Genomic DNA, 14,598 nt, shown 5'->3' with positions numbered 1-14,598 from the left:
AACATCATTCGGAGAGACAGCCGATGCACGAATGGCGTGCACGCTCGAAGAAGGAAAAAGAAAGAAAGAAAAAAAAAAAAAAAGAAAAGGAAACACATTCGCTTGCTGCTCGCCGCAACCGGTTCTCTCAATCGAATTCGAAAAATTCACGCCGTTTCCCTTGCGCCGGTTAAAAACCGCTACGCTCATGACTCTTGTTTCGCCATTGCATTTACAGCAATGAAAGTATTCGAACATTTCGGACCATTCGTCTGTTTATCGAAAAATTGTTCACTGATTTTGCCGACTCTTGTTAATTAACTATATAAAAAAAATTTTTCTTTTAATGTCCATTTCAAACACAACTACCTTTTATTGATTAAAAATCAATTAAACGTTCAATATCAATGTCTGTCGCGATTAAACGTTTCTCGTAAATTTCGTAAAAAAAAAGAAATCAACGAGATCTGCTCTTTATCGATGTTCAAATTCATTATAAATAATCTAAATAACTCTACACAAATAAAAAGATATTGTAAAAGATATTGTAAAAATGCTACGCTATATTTTGTGACGTAAGAATTCTAAAGATCGACGGTGTTCTCAAAAATCTGAATGTCCTTGAAGAATGTAATAATTACATTCCTACAAGTGCAAACACTTTTCTTTAATCCAAAAATTTTTTTTAATGTCCATTTAAAACACAACTACTTTTTATTGATTAAAAATCAATTAAACGTTCAATATCAATGTCTGTCGCGATTAAACGTTTTTCGTAAATTAAAAAAAAAAATCAACGAGATCTGCTCTTTGTCGATGTTCAAATTCATTATAAATAATCTAAATGACTCTACACAAATATTGTAAAAGATATTGTAAAAATTCTACGCTATATTTTGTGATGTAAGAATTCTATCGGTCGACGGTGTCCTCAAAAATCTGAATATCCTTGAAAAATGTAATAATTATATTCCAAGTGCAAACACTTGATCGTATCTGGTTGAAACCACAAGAAGAATTAATATAATTACTAAGCTACCTTTCGAGCGACAAAAATGTCTTCAAAGAGGAACAATCCGAGAATTTAATCACCGTTTGAGATTGGCGAACACTCGAGCGAACACTCGGCGTCTCTGTAACAGCGGACGGAAATTGTTAGCGAAATTAATCAGCGAGTCTGGCGGAGGCGCCTGCTGCCTCGAACGTGACGGAGGATTCCAATTAAACGAGCGAGATGGTTTTTCTCTGTCTAGTTCCCACCATCTTAGGTATCACCTACGTGCCTTCCAATCGACGATAAGTCAAGACTGTCGTTTTAAATGAACTACGAGCCTTTAATCGCGATATGATTCCCCCTGGTGCTCGCGTGGCTACGATTTCTCCGCTTCGTTTCCTCCATACTGGTTTCGGAAGAACGAATATACGTTTCTTGCGTATAATTAGAGAATCGTTGGATGCTTTAGGTAAAAGTGAATGTAACAGGGGTGTATAGCTTTCGCTGTCTGTGTTCGATCGTATTAGCAGTTTTGTATGAAATAAATCAGAAATTAATGGGTAAATAATTATCCAACGAATTAGTATTGTGAATTGATAGTAGCAGTAATCATTTAATGTATAATATCCTAAAATATATATACACATATTTATTTCTATCAAATAAATTAATAAGTAAGTTAATATCATAGATTAGTAAGAATAAATTAAATTAACGATAATATTCAATTTTCAATGTAATAATGCAATTCATTTTTAGAATATACTCAAAATTCCTGAAAATAGGTAATAAATCTCAATTACAGAATTCTACAAAAGGTTCTATGCAAACTCTATAAAAAAATCTTATAAAGTGTACAAAAAAATTTATACTCTTAAATATATATAATATATTTTAGATTACAAAAGATAAAAGGATCTACATGTGGTCTTATCCTGTTAAAAACATCCTTGCAAATTCTATAAAGGATCCTATAAGAATTCCTATGAGAATATAAAAGCATCTCTAGAAATTCTACAAGATATAAGAGTTTAAAATGAGTCAAAAGAGTCGAGATAAGAAAGATTCCGTAAAATTTCTGTAACAGTTTCCACAAAAGATTTTATGAAAATTCTATAAAACACCTCGCGATTTCGAATCTTTAACTGATATTTTCCTCTTGCCACTTTCGATTCCACTTTTCCTGTCACTAGAACACAATCGGCAGCGAACTTTGAATTGAGATCCCGCTGTACGATAGATCAGACAAACGACTGCCAGGGACGAGTAAATTCGTCCGGATGGAATCAGCTGAATCTTCACACGAACGATAGATCGTTCCTCTGTCCGCGTGGGCACGCGCTAACTGTTTTGTTTATGCCGTCAATTGTCACGGGAGGGAAATGGGTCAGGTACGGTTTAACGCGACCGCGCGAAATCATTGTCGAAGAGAAGAATAGTCTCGGACGACCCGGTTTCCTCTGCGACTCAATGGATCGTTGCACCGTCGGATTAAAATCGAACCGCGTTACCAGATCTCCTCTGTGATTTGCCCGAGTGCAATGAAATTTCTCTTTCCGGCAACGGTTCTGTAAGTCAGATGCTTCGTCGACAATCAGATCGCGAGCTTCTCTAAAAATGACGAATTTAAAACTAAAATGAGAGTCAAGAATTGAAAGCAGAAACACGAAACATCCAAATAACAATTTCTAAATGAAAAAAAAATAAAATAAAATCTCTAAAATTCACGTCTAACAACTGATTGTGAGGCAAATTTCCAAGATCCATATCCACCGTAAGTATAACTAAATAACTCAAAATACAAAAAAGAAAAGTGAATTTGAAGCTCAAAGGAAAAAAATGCACAGAGTCAATCAGCGCAATATTATACGCGAGACATTAAAATCGAGGTGATCGTTATAATTTCTAACAAATCTCTGAAATTCACATCCAATAACTAGCAGACAAATTTCCAAGATCCGCATCCCTTGTAAGTAAAACAAAATAGTGTCTCAAAATAAAATTTAAAAAAAAAGAAAAGAAAAGAATTTGAAGCTTGAAGAAAAAAAAATTGTTAATAATTCCGGACGAAAACGAATCTCTAAAATTCACGTCTAATGGCTGACAAACAAATATCCTAGTTCCGTGAAACGAATGTCTCAAGGTAAGAACTTGTTATTAAAATTAACCCAATCACATCTGTCCATAGATCATCATCCGTTTCAAGCCAGACGCACGAGATCCGAAGAAGCTCGCGCAACCAAGGCCACCGACAAATTGAATTCGAGGATACCGACCTAGTTTCTCGGGGCAGGCAGTCCCCGCTCGTTCCCCGTGCTGATTCATCCTGCGTCTGGCCTTGTCCTCCGCTCGAAGCTTGTCCCTGGTCGGTGGGGATGCGCTGCTCGCTGGCTGATCCCTATAACTCGATCTACCCTCGTTCGGTGCAATCGGTGGCTTCTCCGTCAGCGAGCCACCGGCTGGGACAGTCGTCGTGGACGTGGACGTGGTCGAGTAGACGGTGCTTGACACGCTTCCGTTCATCGACGAGGTGGATGGAACGGTGGACACGTAAGCGGAACCACCGTTCTCCAGAGGCGCGTTGCTTCTCAGAGGCGACAGGTTCTGGTTCGTTCGATGATCGTTGTTGCTCTCTGCGTTGCCGTTGCTCATCGCTGCGTTGCTGCTGGTGGTGGTTGTTACCACGCTGTTGGTCACCAGAGACGGCGTGGAGGAGAACACGGATGGACAGAGGTCGGAGGGAACGCTTGTTTCCGGTATCCACGGGTTGCTGCGAGGCTCCGAGCGACAGCTGTTGAAACGAGGTCGCGGAGGATTCGGCGTGTTGCCTGCGAACGAAGCAATGTTTTGGAAGCAACGTTAGTTGCAATTTCAATTCAATTCAATTATTATAATACTATATTACAACATGTTGTACTATTATCACTATTATATTTTAATTCAATTGCTCGTTTAGGCTTTCGTCTAGATCGTTTTAGACACTGATTGGGTTAGTTTTACATTTCAGTTGTCCAACGTTAGAACCACCACCATAGTGACGAAAACATGCAACTAATATAATTTTCTATATTTTCTACAACGATTTCTTTTTTAAGTCAAAATGTTATGACGTTATGATGTCGACTGACTTCAGATTTATTCGTCAGAATTTTTTCTATTTCAAATTGTTACTATTATTATATTATACTTATATTACTATACTATTATTATAGTATATCGCACTATTATTATTATATCATTGCTCCAAATGTTCCAGCCCTTTTTATCAGCAATCTAAATGAGGTTTTTGTAACGTTTCGACTTAAAAGAATTAAAATAAAAAACTAAAATTGCGATACGTTATTTAGTAATAGTCTAATATATAAAAATATCCTCAAACTCTACCCGTTTCTCAGAAAATCTTAAATTTTACAGTCTTCCGAATCTAAGTGGTTTGAATGAAGAAATTAAAATATAATTTTTACTGCGTGAATATAAATGATACAAGTGCGATACTTTTAATAATAGTATTAATAGAATATTATCTTAATAATATCTCTGTAATTTGGTAATAATATAAATTTAATTTAATAACCGAGACATCCAATTTAATAACCAGACATCTTAATTATTTCTCAAGTGGCGTCATTCACGATTCATTTAACACCGAACTCAATAAATTACTTCATTGGAAATAAAAATCTACAGCAAGGCGTATTTCATCTTTGCGATATATAATTTATACGAGGGCCAATTAATTCGAGCTCAATTACTTACTTCTGATGGTCGGTGTGACTTGAAGAATGGTAGTTTGTCCACCGGGGAACGTCGCGTTCCTCTTGTGCCGGCCCTGAAAATTATTTCAATTTTATTTTTGTTGATCATTCCTTCGAATATTCAAAATAGATACTTTAGTAAATGCATCAGAATTTTTCTAGATTTTTTGCCAAGTCAAAAGACAGTAGAAATATTATAGACCAAAAGTATAAAAATTCCATCAGAGAAATCAGACTACGAATAACAAGAGGAAATTTATTTCCGTGTCACAAAAATCACCCGAGTCTCTAAATATACAACATTATAGATATACTCTGCCAAAAACTATTCTAAAAAAAGATTGCAAATTAAATATCGATTGTTTCGATCATTCTGACGATTCCATCGCAGATTTTGCGGCTTTGAAGATTCACACAGACTCGAACATCTCCGAAAATACAACATTTTGAATTTGCAAAGCTACTGAAAACGATTACGAGTTAAATTAACTAATTAATTATTGATTTGACAGTTCTAGGAAATCTCTAGATTTTTTTGTAAGTCAAAAGACAGTAGAAATATTGTTCATTCGAGGATCATACCAAAACTACCGATAACTAAAGTATAAAAATTCCATCAGAGAAATCAGACTACGAATAACAAGAGGAAATTTATTTCCGTGTCACAAAAATCACCCGAGTCTCTAAATATACAACATTATAGATATACTCTGCCAAAAACTATTCTAAAAAAAGATTGCAAATTAAATATCGATCGTTTCGATCACTCTGACAATTCCATTGCAGATTTTGCGGCTTTGAAGATTCACACAGACTCGAACGTCTCCGAAAATACAACATTTTGAATTTGCAAAGCTACTGAAAACGATTACGAGTTAAATTAATTAATCAATTATTGATTTGACAGTTCTAGGAAATCCCAGAAGTTCGTCAACCGGATTGATACCGCGTGGAAATCCTTCTCCTCGGAGGAAGATCTCGCTTCGATAGAACCGATTGAATCGTCCGCGTGTTGCATTTGTCCGGCTTATGAATCATGCACGGCAAAAGGAGCGTACTCCTCGCGGAATATTATCAAGCTCGCTGTTATCTGCCGTTATTGCGGCCGCCTACCGCGACCCGATCGTGCACACGCCTGCCCTCGTACACCGTCGCCCACGTGCAAATTCTACGACATTCCACCGTGTAGTCGCGATGTCCGCGCGGCTCCGCGCGAAGATAACAATTATTTTTTACGGCGACCTTCCATCGACGCGAACGCGAGAGAACGCGAAGGAGAAGCATCGGCGCGCCTAATTCTCTCGCGAAAGCGAGAATGACGTATCGACAAAATGAGTTCATCTTCACGTAGTAGCGATTTCTGAGAAATCTTGGAACTTGCAGATCACAGGCGTCGAGGCACGGAAAAATCGGCAACCCAAGTCGAATGTTCGGGCAAAGGAAAATCATCCTGAATTTTCAAGTCTGGAATTTAAAGACCAAACCTTCGAGCTTAAAGGCGTTGAGTTTAAAACGAAATTCCGGAACATGAACTCGGGAAACTTAAATTGAAACTTCCTATGTCGAACGTTTGGGCAAAGGAAAATTCTAATTCCAAAGTCTGGAATTTCTAAAACTCAGATTTCAAATTAGTACATCAGATTTGATTTCGACTTTTCGATTCTCGTAGATACTTAAATAATAGTTAGTCAAGTTCAGTGATCATTCTTACAGCTGTGAATGGTAGCAGCGAATTAAATTAAAATTTCATTTACATGTAATTATGAAATTCAGTAGATGAAATCCCATTAAATTCAAACTTAGAAGAATGCCACACCACAGAAACCCAAAGACAGAAATACGGAATCGACGCAAACATAAACCTGACTTCTCAAAATGACATACAAAATGTATTAAAATATCTCAAAAACATAAACTACTACACATATATCTAATGGTATCTCGCTGTCAATGCGACATTTAAAAAAAATAGAAGAAGAAGAAATTCAGTAGAAATTCATGCGAAAAATTGCAAAGAAATCAGTACGTACGTCTGCATCATAGAAATACGATCGAATCTCAATTCCGAAAATCTAAAACTACACTATAAAGAATAAAAATGACGCCAAATCTTGGAAGATGGAACTGGTGTCTTGCCGATCTCTTCCCTTTACTTCGCATCGGAAACTAGAGTTGCTTTCACGAACGGCGATCGACGAGCAGAGGAAATAAAAGGCCCGTTTTCCTACGCGCGTTCACCGGTTTCGTTCGATCGTGTTGGCGTGCGTGTCGCCTTGGCCTCTTAAACGTAATCGTACGTTTACACCGAGAGTTGCAAGTCCCCACGGCGACGATCGTCGTTTCCATTTGCCGATCGATCACTCCTTTGCGTAACGGATTCGATGCGAACAATACGACAGGAATTCAGGGACGATAGATCGGTCGATCGATCGCGAGGCAACGTTGGCTAGAAAGAAAGAAAGTATCTTTCAGGATACTGGCGACGCGACATTGGTGCTAAGGCCGTGGTTAGGTGGAAGGTATGATCGATAATTTCCGATGGTGATCGATGATCCATCGACTTTTTACTTCGTACTGTGCCTTGTTATATTGTTACTGGGGTTGTGTGTTCATTATTACGTTCGAATCCTCGTCTGTCTTTTATTTCTCCAACTTAATTTGTCCCTCGCCCGCGATGAGAAAAGATAAATAGTTCAAATTGCAAATTCTTTCTATTAATGACAAATAGTCTAAATTTAAATTAAGTATAATATAATCGGAATAATATCTAATTTCAGTCATTTCAAACTAAAACAATTTCAATATATCGCAATGCAAATACCACACTACTATAAAATACCGTACAACTGTAACGTAACAACATATGAACTAAATATAAATAATAATAATACAAATAAACAAAGTAAAATTTACAAAAAGGCAGATACACACGTATCGTCGAAGTCTTCGAAGAATTGACAGAATAATTTATATTTTATCTATAAAATTATTTTTCTTCCAGCTTTAACTTCTTGCGCTGGAATGACCACCCGCGCCGAGAACTTTCTGTTCCCAAAATTACAATATTTTCTCGGTTTTAAGTATATATTTAAGTATATACCCAGGCATAGCAAATAATAAATTTATTACATCTCAATAAATTCTATCCAGTGATATATCTCATATCTCGACGAGTTCAGAAAGAAAGCGACGAATTATTGTATACGGTTTTGGTCACTCGTTATGGTCCGCACTCAGTTGTCAGCGCACGTATCTTCGAAGTCTTCGAAGAATTGACAGAATAATTTATATTTTATCTATAAAATTATTTCTCCTCCAGCTTTAACTTCTTGCGCTGGAATGACCGCGCACGCCGAGAACTTTCTGTCCCCAAAATTGCAATATTTTCTCAATTTTAAGTATATATTTAAGTATATACCCAGGCAAAACAAATAATAAATTCTATCCAGTGATATATCTCATATCTCGACGAGTTCAGAAAGAAAGCGACGAATTATTGTATAAGGTTTTGGTCACTCGTTATGGTCCGCAATCAGTTGCCAGCGCTGCGGTTAATAACACGAGAGAGAGAAAGAGAGAGATGCAAAATAAAAAATATCACGCGTCAATAAATATTCAAATATTTAACCACCACTCGTTGAAATTCGCACACGTAGGCGAACGATTAGGAATAATTCGTACGCTTAAGAGAAACGTGTGATTTTTATCTCGCGAGAGGAGAAGCGTCGCTGCTCACTCATCGATCATTCGTTGCACAACGCGCTTGGTCGTTGTCGAGAGTCGAAGTTTAACGCGGCGAAATGACAGTCTCTCGACGACAGGCTTACACGATCCTTGAACGAGCGCCTCGCGATCTATCGCGGTCGATCGCGAGACGCGTAGATCACGCGCGTGATAACACAGGCTCTTTTATTGTTTCGACGTCGGCGTTAATTCATCGATACACGCGTTTTAAAATATCCGCGACGGCGAAGGACGCGTTTGAACGTTCGCAGCGGCAATTAATCGAGACGATCGGAGAACTGGGAGAGGTGCAAAGTGAAATGCGAGGGGTGAGGGGATTTCGCGAAACTCGTCGTCCCATTTCGATTCTTATTCTCGATGAGATTACTTACGATGTTGCCAGACAGACAACCTTGCCAGCGAGTTTTTTTTTTCTCGATTAAAGACAAACGTTTGCAAGTATTTGTATAATGTCGAAACTTCCGACGTGTTTTATTTTCGTTTTTCAAGCGTGCGGATTAATGATTTCGAGCTAATTAGGATGGATACGAGAGAGAATTCAAATGTTATTGAATTTAAACAAAAATGGTCGAATTAGCAAATGTTTCGCTACATTCGAATTTAAATTTCAGTATGAAGCTAAAACTGAATGCCTGAATCTAGAAATCTGAAACTTAAATTAAACATCGTAACAGAAGGGAAAGAAGAAATTTTCAAACCACTGGAACCTAGATTTAAAACCACAACTCTACAACCAAATCTATAAATCTAAAACTCTAATAAAAAGAAATCTAAATATCAGACTGCTAAATTCTAGACTTCTGAATTCCTAAATTCCAAATTGAAAAGCAAGTTGAAATAGCGAAGAGCTTGAAGTGACAACGAAATTTTAATTTAAACTCGTAGCGCAAATATTGAATGTCAAAGTCGCTGAACTCCAGATCGCAAGTTACAAGTTCTCCCCCCAAAATCGAACTTCACAACACATCCGCCATTATCCTGCTCGAATCGCGGTGCAACTAAAATTAATTGAATCACTCGCTGACACCGGGCTAATCCCTCTCCCCATCGTTCGCTTGTAAACTCGCTCTGAATATCTGTCAGTCGCCTGGACACCCCCTCGATCGTTCGAGAATCGAATTGAATCGTCCCTGTTCACGGATTAACGAACAATCCGGCGATCATGCGGCATTGTCGCGTTATTTCCAGCTGGGGACGGGATCGAGCACCTTCCAAGCAGGTTCGAACTTTCAGTCGACAGACTCGATTGTACGTATGTCTGTAGAAAAACAGAAACTCGACGTGCGTGCGTCTGACGCTTATAGAAAATGGTAAAATGGCCAAGAGGCTCGGGTCTTAAGAGGCCTAAAAGGCAGAATCGTGTGTATTTATGAGAATTGAAGAAAGAAACAAATATTTTTAAGTTTTTTTTTTAACAATACACGTGAAATACCAGTGAAAGAGCACAGGATTACTTAGTAGAATTCTGGTTTTTAAGATTCGAGTACCGAGTCTCGAATTTTACAAATATCGAGCCATTTATAAGCTTCTAAAAGCTACAAATTCTTGTTTCAATACTCGAAACTAGTTTAAATATATTCATTTTATACATAAGTATTTCAATGTTTGCGAGATTCGAAATATATTGTATTTCATATATACATATATTATATTCGTCTCGTCATTGTGTGCTATACACGTATTTATTTGTATTTGTATTATTCACTAATTTTGTACGTATGCACGTACATTGTGTATCATATATGTATTCATTTGTATTTGCATGCATATGTATATGTACATTATGTATTCATTTGTATTTGTATTTGTGTATGTATATTATTCATTCATTTTATATATTATATATTATATATTATACATATTCATATGTATAATAATTTACATACATATGTATAATATATTAAAATACAATATTATTATATATATATTATATTATTATTATATATTATAATATTATATATATTATATAAATTAATATATAATAATTCACATATTTGTATATGTATAATATATTAATATATAATAACTCATACTATAATATATTAATATATAATAACACATATGTATAATATATTATGTATTCATTTGCGATTGTACATTATCCGTCCATTTTTTTCATGCACATATGTATATTACGTATTCATTTGCGCTCGCACGAAATGAACACGTTCGTTTCACAAATCCGCTCGTAAATAAACGCATTTGCTCGAAACAAACCCATAAAATCATTTTTCACTTTGGACAGTCGTTTAAAATCCATCGAAGGCTAGATATCGGTGCCCGACTAGGTTTCGAAAGTCGACACGTATACATACACGTACGTACATACATGCACCCGACTCGATCCCATCCGCGATCTACCAGCCAGTCGCGAGCATAATCGAGACTTCGATTCCCCCGAACGCCGAACAACGACAAGATAAGGAAAGAAGCGTTTCTTGAGAAGAAATCAGCCGTGGGCCGTGGCACGCGAAACGATCGGAGTGAATCGCAGAAAAGCGGCCACGCTGCAATTTCCGCGCGACGCGCCACTATTTCGCGCTGTAACGAGCGTGACGCCGCTTAATGATCGAACATTATCGCACTTTTCGTCCAGCCACGAAACCCTTCCCTTTCCTCGCCATCGTCTTCGTGCTGTGTCCTCAGCATCACTGCACTCAGATTAACCGTACGAGCTCGAAACCGCCGATTTCCCGGCGATAACCGGCGGGAAATTAGACGTCAGAGTGTGGCGCTCTATTCCAGGTGTGTACGGCTTGTTCGAGGCCGATTTCCGCAGGTTAAGTGCTGATAGCACCGTTGAAGACCGTAAGTCGGAACGGGGAGGAACGCTCGCGTGAATCTCACTCGGCGCGTGAAACGGACGAGGAGGGTTTGCAGTTAAGATTGCGGTGGAACGATTATCGGGGGTATTAATAAATTGAAGAGGGTAATTGGAGTATCGGAAGTGGGATAATTTAATAAGTACGCGCGATAACAGAGGTGAATAGAAAGAGGGTTTTACTGACTTGTTTGCGCCACGATTGAACTCTATCGTTCGTTTCGGGTACCGTGTGATAGGAGAGGCAGGTTGATAAATTTTACTGAAATATGTGCATAGTTTTTAAATACAGTATGAATGTTAAATATTTTAAAATATAGTATTTAAATGTATGTAATGCACATAGTGATTTTAATATTTGACTTTGGAACAACTGGTTTCTAATACTCTAAATTGACAATGTTCAAACGGTAATAATTAAAACAAATAGATTGACACAATTACAGAAATCGGTATTGAAATGTTCGATTACCTGAGATTCAAATAATCTCTTAAAGACAATCTTTTCCTCAGAGACGACCATTAAATTATTAGTAAGAAGATCTACAGAAAACATAGACTAAAATTATTAATTTGTAAAATTAAAATAACTCATTAAACCATGGATTAAAATTCCTCATTTACAAAAGTAAAACAACTCATTTCTAAAAAAGAAAAAGGGAAGAACTAAAATTACTCGTTCATAAGAATAATCCATTTACATTGAAGAAAGCACGAGACGTACCGCTAGCGACCACGAGTTGAAAGATAAAAAAATATTTAAAAATCACGTTCCTACGCAACAAAAGTCGTTCTGCAAACGATAAGGGATCACAACAACGACCGAGTGTCCCTAGCGTCGGCTGGCAAAAGACAGAATGATGGAATTCGCGTAGGCAGTGCCGCGGAAAATCCGCGGGTGGGCACCGTTCGTCGCGATTCGTTTGCCGCGAGAAACGCGTAACGCGTTTATTAAAGCTATTTCCGCCGGTGAGACAAGTCGACGCGGCTGTTATTGCGTTACACCGCGACGCGTAACAAGCGTGACGCAAAAGGATGTAGTAATGATTATGCGAGCGCCGCATAACCAACGAATGACAGCGTGACTTCTTTTTCTCAGTTGCAACCGCGGCTCTTGAGACGTGTAATCTCGCGGATTTGCCACTCGACAGCGATCAACCTCTTCGGGGACGAGCTTCTAACTTCAGTTACAGCGGAGAAATTTCGTTTCACTTCATTTTGTTTCTCGGTAAACAAAGATTATTAAGCACACAGTTCGGAATTTCAAGAGATCAATCTTGCGTTAACGCAACATCGTACGTTAAGGATCAATATAATGCGCAATTATGAATCGTCAAGTAACCTATGCGTGACATGTGTAATATATTTTCAAGACGAACCTTGTTCCTCGAGTAGACCTGGAGCACGTCAGCCCACCATTTGGTCTCCTCCCGGCACGTGCCTTTCACGAAGGTAACCCCTTCCGGCGAGGTGATCGCCAGGCTGTACGGATGTCCAGTGATGTCTTCGGCAGCAGCGACCTCCAACACGCGGGTCATGTCGATCCTCGCTTGGGGAATTGTCTCCGGCTGCAACAGAAACACCATCGATCAGTAAAATTACCCGTGTGAACATTGCCAATTTAGAGTATTAGAGACCAGTTGTCCCAAAGTCATCATATTTAAAATCAATATGTGCATTACATACATTTAAATACTATATCTTAAAATATTTAACATTCATACTATGTATTTTAAAAACTATGCGCATATTTCAGTAAAATTTATCAACATGGCTTTCCTATCACCATGTAACTCGTTAATTATCTACACATCTTTGGCGACTTAATCGTTCAATAATGATTTGGAATTAATTTTAATTTTTTTATCCAAAACACTCTTCCACTTTCTATTTCTCTCTTTTCACCTTTTACATTCACCTGCTACAAAATATTTATTCGTGCAGCGAATAATTTCAGTTTAAGATATCCTTTTGTGCAGCGAGTCATGCTATGAATTTCAACTTGTACGAAGTATATCATTATATTTATCAGATACGTCTATGTGTATTAGATATATTATGTACAATGTATATTATATGTAACGCGTTAGCACATTATAGGTATGTATTTTAGTATAAATACATACTTATTGGAATACCTGTATTAATTACTATATTAATAAATATACGTATATCGTATACATATAGATATCCTTTTGTGCAGCGAGTCATGCTATGAGTTTCAACTTGTACGAAATATATCATTATGTTTATTAGATACGTCTATGTGTATTAGATATATTATGTACAATGTATATTATATGTAACGCGTTAGCACATTATAGGTATGTATTTTAGTATAAATGCTTATTGGAACACCTGTATTAATTACTATATTAATAAATATACGTATATCGTATACATATAGATATCCTCTTGTGCAGCGAGTCATGCTATGAGTTTCAACTTGTACGAAGTATATCATTATATTTATTAGATACGTCTATGTGTATTAGATATATTATGTACAATGTATATTATATGTAACGCGTTATAGGTATGTATTTTAGTATAAATACATACTTATTGGAATACCTATATTAATTACTATATTAATAAATATACGTATATCGTATACATATAGATAACAGACATAATATACATATATGTAGCATAATATAGCAAGGAATATATATATATATATATATATATATATATATATATATATTATTAAATTACTACTTTATTATATTCGTACGTCATCAAATTACATTCAGACTCTTTGATCTTGCTAAAAAATTTGTAAGACGTTGAAAGTTAATAGCGGTATTAATTCAATGGCCAGGGAGGCTGTACATTTCACAGGAATACGCCGACGAAGACCCAGAAACACAGAAATGCCAATCGAGCCAATTGAAATACAATTTAATCTCCATCTGGAGCAACGCTCGGTCCTCGATCGATATGGAGCAATTAAAACGTCGATCGGCCATTGATCGTATGTAAATATTTCGAGGAACTGTCAACTGGCGCGCGGATGGTTCAATTAAGGCCTCATTGAACGCTTTGTACGTGGCTGCGCTCAAATTAGCTGCCCCACTTCGCCTCAATTAAGAACGATTTTTTTTAAAGGTCAGGTGCACACAGAACGATAACGCTCGAGAGGGTCGGCCCCTCGGTTTAATTAACACAAATCAGCTGGCAATAGTTGTAAATTAAACGATCAAATCCGCGACTGCCCGATAGAAAGCTCAAAGGTTGAATTTCATAATTAGCAATGGGGTGAAATTTGCTCGACTGGACGAGGTTTCGCCTTTCAAAGTGAA

The 14,598-nt window shown here is 37.2% G+C and overlaps 1 protein-coding gene across 3 annotated transcripts in view; it reads right to left on the bottom strand.

Annotated features, from left to right (window-relative positions):
• The window catches only part of LOC122526826 (girdin-like), a 113,222-nt gene that overhangs the window by 15,827 nt on the left and 82,797 nt on the right, over positions 1 to 14,598 (bottom strand). For all 3 annotated transcript variants that reach the window (XM_043650387.1, XM_043650388.1, XM_043650389.1), the window contains exons 2-4: positions 12,673 to 12,861; positions 4,730 to 4,802; positions 3,250 to 3,801 (exon numbers count right to left, since the gene is read on the bottom strand). In XM_043650387.1, coding sequence (XP_043506322.1) covers positions 3,250 to 3,801; positions 4,730 to 4,802; positions 12,673 to 12,831 — 784 coding nt within the window. In that variant the 5' untranslated portion in view covers positions 12,832 to 12,861. The remainder of the gene's footprint in view (positions 1 to 3,249; positions 3,802 to 4,729; positions 4,803 to 12,672; positions 12,862 to 14,598) is intronic.

The sequence above is a fragment of the Frieseomelitta varia genome, unplaced genomic scaffold (genome assembly GCF_011392965.1).
Source record: "Frieseomelitta varia isolate USP_RPSP 00005682 unplaced genomic scaffold, Fvar_1.2 scaffold_196, whole genome shotgun sequence".
In the NCBI taxonomy this organism is placed as follows: Eukaryota; Metazoa; Arthropoda; class Insecta; order Hymenoptera; family Apidae; genus Frieseomelitta; species Frieseomelitta varia.
Note: the sequence above shows the minus strand (reverse complement) of the source record. Positions and strands in the feature narration are given on the sequence as shown.